At 37.0% G+C, this 20,114-nt stretch overlaps 1 protein-coding gene across 2 annotated transcripts in view; it reads left to right on the forward strand.

The window, feature by feature from the left end:
* myo1d (myosin 1D) overlaps positions 1-20,114 on the forward strand; it is a 173,418-nt gene that overhangs the window by 100,351 nt on the left and 52,953 nt on the right. For both annotated transcript variants that reach the window (XM_023288912.3, XM_055004369.1), the window contains 4 exons: positions 5,806-6,029; positions 7,833-7,971; positions 10,138-10,242; positions 10,396-10,509. In XM_023288912.3, coding sequence (XP_023144680.2) covers positions 5,806-6,029; positions 7,833-7,971; positions 10,138-10,242; positions 10,396-10,509 — 582 coding nt within the window. The remainder of the gene's footprint in view (positions 1-5,805; positions 6,030-7,832; positions 7,972-10,137; positions 10,243-10,395; positions 10,510-20,114) is intronic.

Consider the following 20,114-nt stretch of genomic DNA (forward strand, 5'->3'; position numbering starts at 1 on the left):
TTTTGTTGGAGACATGCAGAATAAAGTGAATCTGATTAAATATCATGAATTCATGTGTAGATTTGATTAACTTTCCAGGCGAAATTCAACTGATGGTGTCTCGGTTATGCCAAGGTAGCAGAGTTTTTGTTTTGTAGAGAATCTGGCGTGAACCGGTTGATTTTTGGTGCACTTATCATTGAGATGTGTAAGTAAATTTGATGAAATATCACAAATTCGAGTGCAGATTTGGTAAATTTTCAAGACAAAATCACATATGATTAGTTCAAGGAGTATCGTAAACTTGAAAATCTCTTGATAAATGGCACAGTTTTGGTTAATTTCTTTAAAGATAACATGCTTTTCAAACCTGCAACTGGATTTTGAGATCCAGAGGCTTAAATAAAACCCTGGCACAAATGCTAATTAAAAGGTTGCCTGCAAATAAAAGCAGAATTCAGAAAACCCTGACATACATGGACTTTTGAGAAGCCACATTTGCAGTCAGTGTTAGTGTTTAAAGGACTTTAACAAATAAATAATAAAGAGGACTGGTTATGATCAGATTTTAAACTTTCATTGAAGAGCGTCACACTGGGGACGTTCTGACAGCAGCGTTTGACCCGACGGCCGCTTTGAAAACTTCTCCTAATTCAGTGCAACACAGTGAGAGTTTAAACGAAAGCAACTGTTAACCTCTTTAAGCCATTCATTCATTCAACCCCGAGCACGTGGAGCCTCATCTCAAGGCTCGATTAGCGCTGAATATGGAGTCGCCCTCATGAATTATGCAGCAGAGACGGTGCAGCAAACAGAGGAACCGCAGGAGAAGGTCGACCACTGCCATTTAGCCTGAGGAGCAGCGTGGCATCGTACACTAACACAGCATTACACCAGCTATTCTGGTCCCTCATTACATAAACAGAAAGAAATCACACATAAAATCCAGTGTTTAACGTTTTAGACCCTGCTTCTTTTTTTTATTGGTCATGTCAGGTCAGCGTTTGTGAGCTAATAGATTAGAAAAGCTGCAGGTGGATTTGACTAGATTTGGATTTCTCATACCATCTCAGTTTTTTAAAAAGATTTCAAAGAAAGCAACAGTTGCAGGTGAAATAAACATCAAATGTAGCAAATCCAAGTAATTTTAAATAGAAAGCGATATAAATATTTGAAGAAATGTACACATTATCCACTGAAAATGTGCAAATATCCATAATATACAGTATAAACAGCTCAAAATGTGCAGAGGATCATAACAATCATGTTTAAAAAACTGTATATTATTGGTATACAGGGGGTCCTTGACTTTAGTCAAAGTTCTGTTCCTACGAATCGACATGAGTTGATTTTCGCCATAAGTCAGAACTCCAGTGAAAATGTAAACCAAGCCGTTACATGCATCACATTATCAGTGAGTTCTTCGGAAAAGTCATGAATACCAACGACTTTCATTCATGTATGAATCATTTTACAAGAAGATAACAGAACATGTGGCACTGTTTTTACAACTTGAGCATTTTATTCTATCTAATTTCACTTCCATGGAGACGGCTTTCCTTTTCTTCCAAGCATCAGAAGAGTCTGACTTCTGCTTGTGAATGTAGCACAATCCAAGGTGGCGTACAACCAGAGAATGGAAACAAGATGTCTTACAGTGGCGTGTGATGACGTATTCATCCGCTCCACTCGCCAACTAGTTCTACGTAACCAGTTCTGACGTAACGACGAAACGCCGTAGGTCGAGGACGTCATAAACTGAGGACCTCCTGTATAATGTGTCTATGCAATGCTCAGTCAGCGCTGACCTGCCTGAAATTTACCAGCATAAAATATGAATATTTATAAGGATATTTGTTAAATTTTATCTTCATATATCAAATACTTTCTGAGATAAATTCTTAAAAAAGTTGCCCATCGACCCACTTTCAGCATATTTTTTTACAGACTGAAATTTGATGCTTTTTGAATAACAATATCTCAGGAATTATTGAAGATAAAACCTTGAAATCTTCACTGTTATTTCTCATCATCTCTTTGATTCAGAACCTGCAATACTGGAGAAGTAGGTCAAATATTCTCTGATTTTGGGTGACTTGAAATATAGAGAGAAATCTGACATAATAACACTGATAATGCAGAAACCAGCTCGTGACATTTTCTGAACTGTTTGTTGTTTTCAGTTATTTCTCATCTCATCATGTCATTGATTCAGAATCTATAATATTGGATAAGTGGATCAAACAGTCTGTTTTCAGCTGTAAAATGATGCATCTTTCAGGCATCTTTTTAGTGTTTCTAAATGGTTTATTTGCCGTCAGTAAGTTCTCCTTAACAGATTTGATTCACTACATTTGAAGACTTTTTTTTTTTTTTTTTACTGGACAGCAGATGAAGCCATGAAACAAGCTTTTGCTTTTACAAAGACTTTGACAAGGAATAGAGGATCTGATGTGGGACACTGTGTGCTTTCTGGGCCGCTTTTGTCTCGACCTGGTAAAAAAAAATAAGTTACACTTTAATAATTGACAAAAACCAACCAAAAAAAAAAAACGAGATTTTGTGCAGAGAAACGAGGCCAGTGGGCTTTAGGTTCCATCTGCTAACATCTGGAGACGGATCTCCACTGTTTCAGCTGCTTAATGGACGTAGTGTGTGATGACGTAAACTTCAGGGCTTTAGAATCCAAATTAAACCTCTTTTTTTCCGACAGAGACAGCATGACTGGGCTTCTTTTCATTGATCTCAGTGTGATTCAGCTGCTTCAGATGTGATGCTGGGAGTAAATCTCAACTGGATCATGCAGTTGGAGCTGGAATGCATTCCTTTAGTTGCTATCATGAGAGAAAACACACCACAGTGCAGCTTAAACACACATCTATGGTTATTCTCTATAATCCGGCGGTGCGTGACTCCTCCTCGTCTCGGTTAATTATTCCAGTTCCAGCCTCGTCAGGTGAAAAACGCCTCCTCCACACTTTTAATATGCAAATGTGAGAAATCCTCTCCTTCGCCATCGGCCTCCCCCACACTGATTAAATATTCATGATCTCCATGATTACCGTGCGTTACACTTCCAGGAGAGTCGGGGTCCGCAGCTCTGGATTATTCAGGATTGTTGAGGCACAATATAGTCACATAAATGTGGGAATAATCGAGGCTGTGTGTGTGTATAAATAAAAGGGTAAATACAGCGAGAGGGGAGCATATGGTGGTGGTCTTAGTGGGGCCGGATTAAGAGTTACGGCTCCCCGGGGTCCCACTTCCATCTATTATTCATGTTTTAGAAGCTCCGATAGCCACTCAACCTATGCTTGCTCCTTATTCTAGCCTCCTTCAGTCTGAATCCAAACCCTGTAATCACTCATGTACAACAAACACATACATACAGATGTTTAAGGGCTTCTTGGAGTTATTTAAAATTGAAAAAAATCGCAGTAAAACTCCCTGAAATATGCATTTAACCGCTACAGCAGCATTCAGCCCCGTACTTCCAGGCACAATATGCTCATGATTTATATATAAGAGCAGAGGTGCTTCCTTTTTATGGTCAGCTTCTCAGCGCTGATGCACATGGACTAAAAATAGAGATTCTGTAAGATCAAGAAAATCTAGATCCAGCAGGTTTGAAGGTGCTGCTGCACTTTTAACCCTCATGTCGTCCTGCAGGTCAAAATTGACCTGTTTTAAAGTTTGAAAATGTGGAAAAAAAATAAAAATTTCACAGTGAAACTTCTGATGTCCACATTTTCAACATTTTTGGGAAATCAAGAAAATTCTTGTAAATATTTTCAAAAAATGAATAAAAATCTTCCAAAAAAATCCTAAAAATATCTAAAGTGATTACGTATATATCAGTAAAACTAATAATATTTTCTTTAAGAACATTCAGAAAAAAATCTATCAAAATCCAGCAAATTTCGCTGGATTTTGGTAGATTTTTTCTGGATGTTCTGAAAGAAACATTTTTTTTTCCACCAAAAAATGGTCAAAAATTGTTGAAAATGTGGAAGTTTTCAGTGTGAAAATATTTTTTCCCCCACATTTTCAAACTTTAAAACAGGTCAATTTGACTCACAGGACGACACGAGGGTTAATGACAGAAACAGGGGCCAAAAACCTGCGAAATAGTTAAAATAAATTAACAAACGGTAACATAAAAGCCTTTTAAAGAATGAGAAAGGCACTAAAATCCATTGGAATTGTTAAGACAGACAAACACTGAGCAGATCAAAGGGACATGCTGCCATCTTGGATCATGACGAGAAAAATGTTGGGTTTTTTGAGGCAAGTTGAAGCTTCAGCTTATCTTTCATTGGTGGAGCTTCATGCTGCTGCAAGTTTTCCTTTTCTCTCTCGATAAAATGTTTAGCACAGTTCCTGCTCAGCTACCACAGATTTTTCTGAAAATTTTACAAAATAAACTATCAATATTTCTAAAGATATCAGGAAACTTTCAGCTTCATCTATCTAATACTTTAATTTAACCCTTGTGTCGTCCTGCGGGTCAAAATTGACCCATTTTAAAGTTTGAAAATGTGGGAAAAAATTTATATTTTCAAAGTGAAACTTCTGATGTCCACATTTTCAACATTTTTGGGAAATCTTCGAACGTTTTTTGGTGGAAAAAAAGAAATGTTAAAAATAATTCTTAAGAACGTTCAAAAAAATTCCACCAAAATCCAGCGAATTTCGCTGGATTTTTTTTTGGTTGGTTGGTTTTTGTCAATTATTAAAGTGTAACTTATTTTTTTTTACCAGGTCAAGACAGAAGCGGCCCAGAAAGCACACAGTGTCCCACATCAGATTCTCTATTCTTTGTCAAAGTCTTTGTAAAAGCAAAAGCTTGTTTCATGGCTTCATCTGCTGTCCAGTAAAAAAAAAAAAAAAAAAAAAAAAACAGTCTTCAAATGTAGTGAATCAAATCTGTTAAGGAGAACTTACTGATGGTAAATAAACCATTTAGAAACACTAAAAAGATGCCTGAAAGATGCATCATTTTACAGCTGAAAACAGACTGATCCACTTATCCAATATTATAGATTCTGAATCAATGACAGCAAATTTCGCTGGATTTTGGTTGATTTTTATGTGAATGTTCTTGAAGAAAACAGAAGTTTTACTGATATATATGTAATAACTTTAGATAGTTTTAGGATTTTTTTGAGAGATTTTTTCTCATTTTTTGAAAATATTTACAAGAATTTTCTTGCCAAATTTGGGGGATTTTTTTAAAAATAAAACTTTTAGGGAAACTTTTAAGGAATTATTGGAATTTTCTTCCTGAAGGTTTTGCAAATTTTCAGAAATTTGGGGAATTTGCTGATTTTTTTCAGACAAGGAAACAATATTTTTTGGTGCTTGTAAATGAAGACAACAGGAGGGTTAAAAAACTTCCCATTGACCAATTTTCAGCAGATTTTTTCACACAGTGAAATCTGCAGCTGTTTGAATGACAATATCTCAAATATCTCTAATATCTAACAAGTAATGTCACGCATGATAATGAAATATTGCACTTGAAAACTGAGATGAAAATGAAATGCTGCACATTACACTGACAATGTTGTACATGAGTAAGTGAAATATTGCACCTGAGAAATGAAAATATGAAATATTGCACATGAAATGAAGTGCTACACATGATTTATGCCAAAATGTAATCATTTGTTTACATTCAAGGCAAATCATATACATATTACATATTGCATTAGGAGACCAAAGAGAAGCATTTTGATGATGGTAACTGGCATAAAGCTGGAGTTACCTACAGAGGTTCCTGTAATTGTAATGAATGTATTTGATTCCTCTGTCTCCTGTCTGCAGGTGTGGAGGGGAACCATCGCCAGGATGAGGTATCGGCGGATGCGAGCCGCTCTGATCATCCTCCGAGCCTACAGACGCTACAAGGTCAAGTCCTACATCCGAGACGTGAACCGTCGCTTCAAAAACGTTCGATCCATGAAGGACTACGGCCGACACGTGAAGTGGCCGACGCCTCCCAAAGTCCTGCGCAAGTTTGAAGATGCACTGAGGAACATCTACAGCAGGTACAAGAAGACCTAGGTGCTTTATTTTGAAGTGTAAATACTGCTGTAGCTGCTGGTAGGTTTTATATCAATCAGCCACAACATTAAACCAACCTGCACCTGCTTCCAAACAGCTCTGATCATCGTTACATAAAGATGGACCTCTGTGGGTGTCCTGGGATGTCTGGTCCTGGACATCAGGAGTGGATCCCTTTGGTCCACTGGGCTCCTGGATGAGATCTCTATGTACCAGTAATAACTGTGTGATCTACTCCTGATTTAACCCATCTAATCATAGAGGTTCTTGTTCTGGACTTGGTCTAAAGTGGTCCAGATGCAAAAAAAAAAACCAAAAAAAAAAAACATGTTCAAATCCCCAGGTATTTATATTTTAAGACAAAATATAAGGATTTTCCATGTCAAAAATTATGTTATTGAAGAGTGTTTAGCTTTTGTCCAGATTTGACCGATTTAAGCTCACTGGTTTTTGATCTAGACCTGGTCTAAAGTGGTCCAGATGCAAAAGAAACCTTAAATGTCCATGTTTTTACCCTTTAACACAGAAAATAACGGTTGTACAAATCTTTAGTCTTTGTATGATGATCTTTTCCAGATTTGACCAACTTAGACTCACTGGTTTTTGATCTGGACCTGGTCTATAATGGTCCAGATGGAAAAATACGCCTTAAAAATTCCATGTTTTTACATTTTAACTAAAAATAATGATTGTACAAATCAAAAATTATGTTTTAGAAAGTGTTTAGCCTTTGCACAACAATCTATTCAATATTTGACCAAACTAAACTCACTGGTTTTTCATCTGGACCTGGTCTAAAGTGGTCTAGATGCCAAAAAACGTGAAAATCTTCGTTTTAAAATCTTATCACAGAAAATAATGCTTTTCCATATCAAAAATTCTGTTTTTAAGAGTCTTTAGCCTTTGTATGACAATGTATTCCAGATTTGACCAATCTAAACTGTGGACCTGGTCTAAAGTGGTCCAGATGCAAAAAAACACAATAAAATCTTCATATTTTTATATTTTAACACACAAAGTAATGGTCATGCAAATCAAAAATTCTGTTTTGAAGAGTCTTCAGCCTTTATATGACAATCTATTCCAAATTAGACCAACCTAAACTCACTGGTTTTGATCTGGTCTAATGTGGAAAAAACTGTGAAATCTTTTCTGTTTTGTGCATTTTCACAAATAGAATAGCAGTTTTACTAATCAGAAACTACATTAAATAATCTTCAGTCTCTCTGTGATGGTCTAGTTCATTCATTTCACCTGTCAGTGGTTTTGATGTTGTGGCTGGTCGGTTTAAAGTCGGTTTAGATTTTTATCAAACTGGTCTTAATATTCTGTTCAGAGCAGAGGCGGAGGATGAACCTTTTTCACATAAAATGGTTCTAAATCGCTTTCTCTTGAAGAAAATTGCGTCTGTAAATTGGTGAAATCAGCAGCAGAAACAACACACGGCCTCGAGTGTTATTTTCCATCCAGATGAGTCCATTTGAAGCAACATCCTCATGTTTCCTCCTGCCTCGGGCTCACACTGAGCATCGATTTCTCTCCCTCCATCAAAGACTCATCACCGCCTTTCATCCCGACGTCTGCTTTTTTTTCTTCTCGCGGCTGGGCGCAGTTAGAAAATAGCCCTCCCAGAGAATGATGTGGGCTGTCGGGATGCGAGCGAAGGCCGATAAGTGGAGTACAGTAGAGCTGCTCAGCCCAGAACACCAGCCAGGCTTTGTGCCGCATCCTCACACCAACAGTGGATTTTCCTCTCAGTCTGTGTGTCTGCATGTGTTTACCTCCAGGTGGTGGGCCTGGACGCTGATCAAAGGCCTGTCTCCGGAGGAGGCCCTGCAGGTGAGGGCCAAAGTGGCCTGTCTGGAGGCCCTGAAGGGCCACAGGGCCGACCTGGGGCTGCAGAGAGCCTGGGAAGGAAACTACTTGGTGAGTAGGTGTGATGGCGTGGGTGGAGGTGGAGCGCTGGAGGGAAAAAGAAGTGCTGTACAGAAAGAAAGAAACACTGTGAGCTTTGTTTATGCAGTTCTAATAGTGGATCTCTGAAAACAGGGCTGCATATTAAACCAACAGCAGCATCAAATACTGAAAATGATGAATGTCTGGTCTACTTTATGAGCTTGTTTTCTTACTCTTTGAGCAGATTGTCCCTGATTTCAATGGAATATTTGACAAATTTGTAGTTTGTATGCTCGTTAAAAAGGGATAATTCACATTAACCATCTGAATATAAAGAGCTTCTGGGTGTTTTTATGTAAAATAAGTTGCTCATTAACAAGTTTCTTTGGAAGGCATGTTAGCTAACACCTTTTATCGGCCAGTTCCTGTAAAAACTTAAACTCAACCCTCTGAATTCTGAGCAATTTCTGAATGAATGTTGTCTCCTGTCACATTTTTATTCCCTGTAGGCTCATTTTTTGTGCAAAATAAAGTTCTGAACTTCAGTGGAAACAGAAAAACCATGACTAGAAGGAGAAAGTGTTCAAATGTGTGTTCTGTACAATCTAATAAATAAATAAAGTTATAATACCATAAATCATAAAGAAAATGAAAAAAAGTTGAATTTAGTTGCTCATTTATTTTTATTTATTTAATTGTGAAAAACTGGAATCAACACAGCATTTAACAGCAGTTAGCAACACTAGAAAAAAATGTGGCTCTCCATCCTATAAATATTTTACTATTTACGTTGTGAATTAGTTTCCATTCTTGGCTCTGCTCTGCTCTGTCTAAACATAGTTCAGTCTAAAAGTCCCTGAGTTTTTGTCACATGACTGTTGGTCACAGCTGACTTCCTCATGGTTTTCCACATCTGCCAGGAAGTGCAGAATTTTTAGTGTTTTACAGAATCTAGTCATTGCAAATGGTTAATTTTTTGGCAAAGTGAGACATGTAGAATAAAGTGATTTTGATGAAATATGCTGTTTCTTCAAGGTTCTTAACCAAAACTCACCTCAACATTTTGTCATTCATGGATGAGTAGTTCAAGGACCACCAGAAATGGGAATTTTTTTGTCTGTTTTTACAGTTTCTGGCTCTGATAAATGGTGTAATTTAGGCAATTTTTCTTTTTTTTGTAAGAAAACTTGCCTTTTAAACTAACGGGTGGATATTAACTTAGAGAGTTAATAGTAATATAGCACATTATTAAATATTTGCGGTATCAAAATACATTATGTGAAGATACTGGAGTCCCACTGTAGGTGTCTAAAACAAGAAGTATTATACATAATGATATACAAATAGAAAAATACAACATCTATTATGTAACACGCCAAGTTAAAGTGATCATTGATCTGTTTTACTTGGAGCCGTTGAGATGATTCATAAAGTGGGATATGTGGAGCACATTTTTATAGCAAGAGGTGAACTATTCTAATATTTACTTTTATTGAGAGCACAGTTTATCTAAATGCAGTCCACCTTGGTAAGTTTATTTTTGTCCATTTGTGTCCTGAAAGCATTCAGACTTTTAGAATATTGTCTTATTTTGTTCAACAGAAAAGGTGTTTTATGGAAATACATGTTAATATTTTTTTTAATTGTATGGGATTCTGCCATTTGTTACGTCAGACTTAGAATGACAGTCATTTTTTCATTATTGTCCCTTTATTTGAATTGAAAAAGCAAGTTATTACAATTCAAAATCGTATAAAAATAACAATATTAAAGACATCATTGCTTTTCCCATATGTTTATTTTTGAAATCACTTTTTTGCTGTTGCATGAGAACAGCAGATCAGGGAACTTTGCTCTTATGTAATTATCTTCACATCTCTCAATTAAAAAATAAAGGATAAAAAGAAAAGTAGATGAAGAGAACTAGTTTTCTCTGATTACGGGCAGGTTCAAGTAAAACCAGACCTCATGGGTTTTACATCCATTTAGTCTAGATCTGGTAAAGATAAAGCTGATATTTTTGCATTCTTAGGGAAAATGTAAATTTTTCTTTCATTGGAAATCTTATTTGTGCTTTAATATAACGTGTAAAAGCTAATTTTTAAGTTCTTTTTCAGCAATTTCTTGTGTTTGTGATGTAGTTTGAAGTGAATTTTAGCATTTTAACATTTTTTTTGTGATTTTTGTGCCCAACAGAAGCGCGACAGCCCCGATACAGCTTCATCTTTCACACTGGTCTCCAGCGAGCTGCAGCGAAAAGACAAATTCATGAGAATTCTGTTCTCCTGCAACGTCCGCAAGGTAGAATCCTCCTTCCAGCTCAACCAAGTGTGCATCTGTTTGTAGAAATAAACAGCAGCTCCTGGCTAGCAGCGCCTCCCTGCAGCTCGAGTTAAAGGTGTGTTTGTGTGCATATCCTGCAGGGTGACTAATGAGCAGCTTTGTGTTTCCCAGATCAACCGTTTCCACAAGGCGGAGAACCGAGCCGTTCTCATCACTGACCGCCACCTCTACAAGATGGACCCCCTGAAGCAGTACAAGCCCATGAAGAGCATCCCCCTCTACAACGTAGGAAACTCTGCTGGTTTTACTGCAAACAAAGAGCTCAGATGTAACAGCATGGTAGCATGGAGGTTATACGTTGGTTTAACACAATTAGAGGGTCTTCTAGATGGTAATCAGTCCAACGCTGCTTTGATTGCAGCAGATGTTGGTCTAAAGGAGAACAGTTTATCCAGGATTGCTTCTGGTTTGAGTTAAATCACAGGTTGCACAGTTGAGTAGCTTCAAACTGAAGCAACGTAAATTATATTGGGTCAAAATAATGCAGCCAAAAGAAAAGTCTCTTGAATTTTGATTGAGTTACAGAAAATTAACCCTCGTGTCGTCCTGCAGGTCAAAATTGACCCGTTTTAAAGTTTGAAAATGTGGGAAAAAAAAATATTTTCACAGTGAAACTTCTGATGTCCACATTTGCAACATTTTTGGGAAATTTTTGAACAGTTTTTGGTGGAAAAAAGAAATGCTAAGAACATTCACAAAAAATCAACCAAAATCCAGCGAAAATATCAGAAGTTTTACTGATATATATGTAATCACTTTAGATATTTTTAGGAGTTTTTGGAAGATTTTTACTATTTTTTTTTGAAAATGTTTACAAGAATTTTCTTGCCAAATTTGTGGGATTTTTTATATATATATATATATATATATATATATATATATATATATATATATATATATATATATATATATATATATAAATATAAAAAACTTTTAAGGGAAACTTTTAAGGAATTATTAGAATTTTATTCCTAAAGGTTTTGCAAATTTTCAGAAATTTTGGGAATTTTTTTGCTAAATTTTTGGATTTTTTAAAGATGAGGAAACGATATTACGGTGCCCGTAAATGAAGACAACAGGAGGGTTAATCCGTAGAAAAGGTGAGTAAATCTTGTAGATGTGTACTGAATGAACAAGGAGACAGTAGCAGTGTTTACTTTGAAACAAACTTTAGAAAAAGCACAAAAATAATAAAGGATTGTTCGCTTTATTTCCATTAACTTCCTTGGAGAAATAAACTCTGTTGCATAGTTTAATCATGAGGCGGCACTATAGTCTGTTAGCTTTAGAAGAAACTGGAAACAAAATCAACTGTGTGCAAAATGCTAAAAAAAATCTTTCAGGAGAAGCAAAACTCCTTCCATGTAGAAGAGAAAAATGGAGAGAAATCTTCGGTTATTTTGTTTTGACCAATTAAAAACCACCTCAAGCAAGCTGGAAAATGTTTTTGCGAAACTGGGCATGTTTTGTTCAAAATTTGCTGCATTGTGCCACAAAAATGAGACTTTTTCCAGTGCAATACTTCAAAATGTACATAAAAATACACTTTAGAGACATGGCAAGTGACAATAAGAGAAATACCAATCTGATGATGCTGATGCCTGCAGCTATGATTTAAGGTAAGGCGACTTTATTCAGACATAAATGCATTATGTGGTGCTTTATGTTAGTTGTGATGATGGTGCAAGATAAATTTGAAAAGGCTAAGAGTTTATTTTACGATGGTAAATTAGAAAAAATAAACAACATTTCAGTTCTCAAACTTCCCGCTGTCATTGGGGTCAAATTGGTGACATTTTGGCTGTTCCAATTGACTTTTTCTGAAGCAATACTTCAAAATGCTCTTAAAAACATGGTTTGGAAACAGGGCTAATGACATTAAGAGAAATAACAGTGGAATTATACCAATACCGGCAACTATGGCTACAGGTAAGGTGACTTTATTCAGACACAAATGGCAAATTTGGAGCTTTATGTCAGTCTTGATGATGTTGCACGACAAATTTTAAAAGGTTAGGAGTTTATTTTAGGTTTTGAAATAAGAAAAGATAAAACTATGGTACTCAAATCTATATTTATTTGTTACGTCTTGCTTTAATCACTGCCTTTTATCTTGTAATATACCTCCTTGGGATGTCAGTGGAGTAAAATCAGTGTTTATTAGAGTTTTTCACAACTCCCCCAAGATTCCCAGTCTTGCAGCGTGTAATGAGAAGTTAGAAAAAGTCGCTTTCGTTGGAAACTGGTTCTAAAGCCATCCATCCATCTGTTTTCCACCCTTTATCTGGGTCTGGGTTGCAGAAGCAGCAGCCAAGCTAGACCTTCCTCTCCCAACTTTTTAGGGGAGATGCTAAGGCTTTCCCAAACCGGTCATAAGACTTAATCTCTTGAACATATCCTGAATCTGTAATGGAGTCTCTTCCTGTTTGCCTAAAAAATCTCAACCATCTCGAAGAGGCTTTATAAACAGACACCAGAACCACCTTAACTGGTTTCTTTCAAAGCAAAGTAGCAGCAATTCTACTCTGAGCTGAAGACGCCAGTGGAAGGAAACTCATATCTGCCACTTGAAAATGTCAATAGATAGCGTTGCCTTCATCTTTACCACAACAGACCAATGTAGCATCAAAATCATTGCAGATGTTTCTTGGATTCGACAGATTTTCTGAGGCTTTGTTGGTTTGATCCCCAAAACTGGCTTCAGGAACATGTACATAATAGGTCTAATCTGAAAGAAGATGAAGACTAAAACATGAAAACATTTAAAAAAGGGTATTCAAAGCATTTTAAAATGACCTGAAAAGGCAAAACTGACTAAATGCATATTAAGTCAACACATGTGCAAGATAATTCCCACTTTAGACATAGATTTAATGGTTCCAGCTGTGTTGTATCTTCTGGGAGTTATTTCCAGCTCTGCAACAAAGATCATATCTGAATGAGGCTGACAGTTAGCAGAACAACTAGCAATACTGTGAGGGTTCATATAGCTACAGACAGAAATGTAGTTTCAGCGGCAGTTCAGATTCTTTATACTATAGTAGGATACAGGTAGAACTCTTCTACTTCTAGAAAAGTTCAGCTCCAGCAGCTACATCATATCATAGAAAATAAGAGTCTGCCGCAGCGGAATAAAACGTATTAATCTCCTGGTTTAATTATTGAAGCCTGAGAGCATTAATTGGATTGACATTTGTCTCACACTGAGCATCTGTGTTCATTTCTGTGCAGCTTTCTGTGCACAGATCATAAAATATCCAGTATCTGTTTTATACCCCAACACTGAGCAAAGATGTACGCTAATGGTTGAACATATTTAACCTTCTCGTTCATGAAGAATCTCGTTTCGGTTTCATACACCACCAAATTATTAATGACCGCTGAAAGTCCCAGACGCTCGCTTTTCTGGAGTTGATTAAGTGCCCGGTCAATTGGCAGAATATTTTTTAGCAAGTCTAATACCAGATTATGTCATTTATCGTGTTAAAAATGACAAATATTTTCTGTTTCTGGCTTCTCAGGTGTGGAAAATGTGTTTATTTTCTCAGATAATTCCATTCTGAGTTGGATATATTTGACTGGTGTGCAAGACAGACAAACTATTTGATGTTTTTTAAGCCAGTGTTTGAGTAATTTTCAGATAATTAATGAACCAAACCATTGTTTTATTTGAAGGAATTCAATAGAATGGTTAGTTTCAGGCCTTTTGCAGAGTTTTTTTCCCCTGAAAACTACACACAGTTGGGTTGTACCTTCTCTGAAACAACCAACACACATCTTGAATGATTCCATTCTAACTTTAATGTTGTTTTTTTTTTTTTTTAATTTCTGTACAAGAAAACCAAGCAAGTTGATGTTTTTTTAAGCCATTTTTTGAATATTTTTCTGATATTTAAAAGATCAAACCATTGTTTTGTTGGAGATGCAATCAACAGAATAATTAGTTTCAGGTCTACTAGAGACTTTTCATGCAGTTGGGTTCGACCTTCTCTGCAACAACCACCAAACATCTTGGATGATTCCATTGTAACTTTAATATCTTTTACTGCTGTGCAAGAAAAACACACAATTTGAAATGTTTTAAGCCATTTTTGGAGTAATTTTCTGATATTTAATAGACGAAACTGTTTTACTGGAGATGCAGCAACAGAATGATTAGTTTCAGGCCTTTTGGAGACTTTTCTTTTGGAAACTACACACAGTTGGGTTTTAGCTTTTCTGCAGCCACCACCAAACACCAGAAAGCAGTTTGATTTGCAGCCTGGATCTGCTGCAGAGGTTGACACTGTTGTCCCTGATTTGCCACCAGCCCATGATCCTGTGGCAACATGTCAATATGCATAAAAATCTCTCCCGGCTCAGCAATTGGCTGGTCTTTAATTCACATTCCCGCCGTGATAGGTCCATTAATGCTACTACATGCACACAGCACGGGATGCTGTTTCCATGGCAAATGTGTCCTGTGTGCTTCATGCTACTTGTTTATATCACAGGCAGAGTCAGTAGCATTTAGAGCTGCAGGATGGGATGGAGTTATTTGTTTTTGTATTACATTTGTTGAAAGTGTCTTTGTCCCGGCAGCTGTCAATAAATCATGAAGTGCTCTGATAGTAAAAAGAAAAAGATCTGCTTGTGTGGCAGAAACAGGCCTGTAAAAAGTCCATCTAATCATTGCAGTCGGTCCACATAAGATGACTGAAAACAAACCGGCCTACCTTAGTCTGCACGGTTACCACACCAGCGTCTAGATAAAGATGGATCAAGCATCTCAGCTTGAACAAACACCGGATGCTTCTCCTGTTCAAGCGGTGAAAGCAGCGTATATGTCGACCTCGACCACATGGCGTATACAAACACAATATGGTTGGTTTGGATGCCAAATAACGATGCAATACATTGGCCAATACCATAGATATACTTAAATGTGCCTCTTTTTAGCCAATTAGTCCAAGCCTCACGTCTCGATGGTGTGACGTTGTTTTTTCAACTCAAAATAATGCAAAAATGGTTCATTTCATTGCAAAACTTCTTGTTTCAGGGCTGCTCTGCTCTGAAAACCAATCGATCACACTTTGAGCTTCAAGGCTACCAGTTAGATAGGAGTAAATAGCACTTGGGTTTGAATTCTTATGAACTTGTAAAAGGGGAGCTTAAGGAATAATAGAAGTTTTCACAGCTTAACAGCTTTTATTTTGCACCTCCAAGTTGATAAAGACAACAAAACACAATAAAAATGGATTTTCACCACATGGGACCTTTAATACACAGCAAAGCAGCCAGCAGGTATCAGCTGATGGTATCTGTTTTGCCTCTATAGCCTGTTATCTCATCAATAAACCTCGACTGTTCCAAGGTGATGCCTACATTTAAGAGATATGCTCCTCCTTCACCACTAGTCATCACTTTTTTTGGAACTAGAAAAGCACATTCAGTCTACCTGTGCACTCGTACCTTGTTGAAGTCTTCCATAAGGCCAGGTTAGCACAGTGCTAGCTACTGAGCAAACAGCACAAGAATTGCAGGAAAAGTGCAGCTACAGGTTCCAGTTGCAACATCTTACACTGCTGAATATGCTACATGATGGCGTTCATTTGTGTGTTTGTGCGTCTTTCATTGCTCTTTGTGGTCTTCGTCATCTTCCATGTTTAATAGGAGATGAATAGACACTGCAGCTAACATTAATTGTAATTGTTGGATATTATCTTGCTTAACTGATGAAAAATGTCATTCAGTGTTTTCCAAAGCCCAACATGACGTCCTTAAATGTGTTGTTTTGTCCACAAACCCAAGATATTCAGTTTCCTTCTGTAGAAAAGAAAAGAAACTAAAAAAATTTTAAATTTAAGAAGGTAGAATTGAAGATTTTTGATGTTTTTCTTAAGAAATTGCTACAATCGAAAAATAGTTGACAACTAATTGTTTAATCGTTGGAGTTGTACTCGGTTGTACCTGAAACTTTAGAATTCTGTTTCCCAGAATGTGCAGCTGCTCTTTTAACCATCCCAACCACATAATACTATTCATTTATCAACATAAATTGTCATTCATTGTTTTCCAAAGCCAGAAAAAATATCCTCAAATATCTTGTTTTGTCCACAAACTACAGATATTCAGTTTACTATCATTGAGGAGGAAAGAAACAAGAAAATATTTAAGCTTAAGAAGCTGGATTTAGAGATTTTTGAGGTTTTATCATAAGAAACTGCTAAACTGAAAAATAATTGACAACTAATTGTTGTTTGATTGTTGCAGTTGTTCTGGGTTGTACCTGAAAATATACAAATCTGTTTCCCATAATGTGCAGCTGCTCTTTTAGCCAGCCCAGCCCAGTTTTAACCGTTGATTTAACCTAATTCTAATCAAACCCCTAATTGAGCTCTTTGTAGAGGCGATGACACACCAGTTTGTTTTCACTCCAAAGATATAAAAAATGAATCTAATTTATGCAGCAGCAGCTAAATCGAGTGCAAAATCTCAATTTCAAGAACCCAGAAAGAAGAGAAAACATCATTTTAATCAGCACAGAAACACATAAATAGTAAATATTACCTATGGGGTCTCTTTGCTCCGCTGACCTTGGCTGTGCAGCTGAAATGAGACAGGATGTGAAGGTGTAATACATTAATCCTGGAGACAGATCCACCCCCGTCGTCTGCTGAAATGAGTGAGATATGAGGCGGCGACAACTGTGACAAGACTCCCCAGTGTTCCATCTGACAGAATGACAAGAGGGAATTAGAGAGCTGAAGATGGACACCCAGAGCCTGGAAGAGAAATACTGAGATGCAGCAGAGAGAAAGTTTTACTTATCGTTCATTCAGAGACACACTGATCTGCTAGGTGGGACTCACTGGCCAAACAGGAGGCTCATAGAGAACCATTAGAGCTTCACACACTGACAGCAACACAACACCGAGCTCCACAGAGAAGATGAACCAGACCGACGAGACGCTTCCAACACATTTCTAACCGTGAAAGGAAGTTTTTAGGTCTGTTTTTTATCCAAACAGTTCAGAATTTGTTGCATTCTCAAAGGATATTATTCTGTATTTTTAATATTGTCAAAAGATTCCATCAAAAGAACAAAATAAAAAGATCCTACTAATATATTCTATTTAGTAAATTGACTATTCACTAGTAAAAGTTTACTCAAGACTGTTGTATGGCTGCTTTTAATCAGTTAATTCACGTTTTTTTTTTCCCAATTTCAAACCGATATGTGCATCAAAACAGATTTTTGTCTTCATATTCATTCCTCCTGTTCATGCTGTAGTTTCAGTGGAAGTTAAACGGACAAAATCCAAAATTTGTGCTTTCCAAAGTTCTATAGGACAACTGTTTGATGACATAAACGACAAAAGTAAGACAGAAAATGACAGAAGCAAAACAGAAAAAGAAAAACGTCATCAACAGGTTATGCTAACATGTTGTGGAACATGTTCCATGAATAACAATTATTATTTAAAATATTATGTTGATTGAAAAAAATGTTCCAACAATTACAAGAGATATCAATGACAAAAATAACACCAAAAAAGGAGATTTAAATTTCATTTGAACTCTTTTATTTGAGATTCAGTTTGGTCATCAGAGGGGTGGGACAAGAGAAAATTGGCATTTTAGGGCAACTCCAGATTATTTGGTATTTTAAAAATAGTTTCAAACATTCTTTTCTCCTAGTTTTTTAGATTTGGTCTCAGAACAACATTTACACAACAACTGCATGTTTTAGGATTTTGTACATGGATTATTTAAAATGTGATGGATGGAACATGAAATATCCGCCAATTCTGGAATACTTTTTAATTAAACTGCAGCTCAGATACACTCACCGCCTCGAGTTTGTGCTATTTTAAATATTTAAACCAAGGTTTTTATTTGTACTATAAATGTATCTCAGCTCTGATTATTAGTTATCTGTCTTATTGATTACCAATAATTATATCATCCTTGAAAAAAACAACATATTGATCTCCAATCTTTGCATGTTTCACCTAATAAACCTCTTTGTAGTGAAGTTCATTCATCTTTTCATTCTCCTCTCATCCCTGCTCTGCTGCATAAATGACACGAGACCTTTACTGGCCGTAAATGTCAAGCAGTGAGGGTGAACGAGGCGGTCAAGGTGAAAAAGTGCGAAGGCGGCTGAGCAGGAGCTGATAGAGATGTAGGCTGAGAGCCACGGCGGCGTGACGTGGAGTTATTGATCAGAGGAGGTCACTCAGAGGGGAGGGCAGTTAGCTCGCTGTTGATTAGCGCTGAGAGGCTAACGGCTTCCCCCCTGGCTGCCCTGAGATGCGTATTTACAGCTGGAGAGGAAAGAAACGAGGAGCCAACACCTGTCCACCTCTGGATTTATAGGCCAATTAAAGCCCGAGCTGCAGAAGTGAGATCACCTCTCTGCTCTGTCACGTTCAAATCAAACAAACGCTGTCAGGGAATCGGTGAGATGTCGGCTCTGCATCACGCTGCTGCAGCTTCCCGGCATCTTTTCTCACCTTCACACATTCACTTTCCCATCTTTTATTTTTCATTTCAGTCTATTCCCACCTCCCCTCTCTCTGTCTCTCTCTATCTCTATCTCGGCTTCTCTCCTTCCCGCTGTTGTCATGCCAACTTCCCAGGAGACAGTGTTGTCATGGATACCGAGCGGCAGGGCAGATCAGCTGATGTCTGGTGTCGTTCAGGCATGTGCACAAATCGCCCTCCTGTATGTTCGCCTCCTTTCCTCCCGTTTTTTTTCTTTTTTTTTAAACCCACTGAGGCTTGTTTGTGATCCCTCCAGCTTCTTCTTCTTCTTCTCTTTTTTCTTCATTCACCCGCTGATCCCTTGATTTCAGTGTTTTTTCTGCTGCTCTGTGACCAAACACGGAGATAAACGGTGCACATGTGAAGCTGCGTCATGTTATTCTTGAATGCACTGACACATTGAACAAAGAAGTGCAAGATTTCAATAAGTAGCTCTTGAATTATGCAAAATCTATAAAGAATATTTTCTAATCATGCCAGTTAATTCATGCATCTTGCAGGAAACTTGCTATTTTTTAAACATTACTGGAGTCTCATTGGTCTTTGTAGCTCTAAAGCATGAATGGCTGCAGCTCATGATATGATATTTATTTAATCACACAACCCCCACGCTTCATTTTGGTTGTTTTTTCCCCCTCCTGTATCTCTATAAAGCTGCTGGGAGACGTTGTGTAACCAATAAGTTACTCCCTTAGGAATAAACGAGGAAAACCTGCTGTTCAAATTATGTCCTCATGACAACCACAGACTTTGTACAGGGGGTTTATTACTGCTAGTTTGACTAAATATATGTCCAATAGCATGAACAAAGTAGGCAAATAAGCTGTTCAACAAATATATTAAAGGGTTTTGGATTAAAAATTGTAATATCATGACAGTGTGACTTTAAAAAAGACGTACATGAGCTGTGAGATGCTTCATTTTCCATCTTTAGTAGTGTAAACTGAAAGAAACCAAAGTAAATATAGGCAAGTTTCTTGACTGTATTTACTTTGGTTTCTTTCTGCAGTATTTAATTTAGATTTTGTGATTTCTTCCTGTTATTTAGCTGTGTCTAAATGCACCAACACTACCATTCAATTGTTTGAACACATCTTCTCATTCAGTGCTTTTTATTTATTTGCATTATTTTCTACATTGTAGATTAATACTGAAGATTCACACTTTTTTTGTTTGCAACATAATTCCATATGTATTATTTTATAGTTTTGATGTCCTCAGTATTAATCTGCAATGTATAAAAACCATTGGATGAGAAGCTGTGTCCAAGCTTTTGACTGGTCATGTATATATTGTGCAAA

The sequence above is a fragment of the Amphiprion ocellaris genome, chromosome 18 (genome assembly GCF_022539595.1).
Source record: "Amphiprion ocellaris isolate individual 3 ecotype Okinawa chromosome 18, ASM2253959v1, whole genome shotgun sequence".
Lineage (NCBI taxonomy): Eukaryota > Metazoa > Chordata > Actinopteri > Pomacentridae > Amphiprion > Amphiprion ocellaris.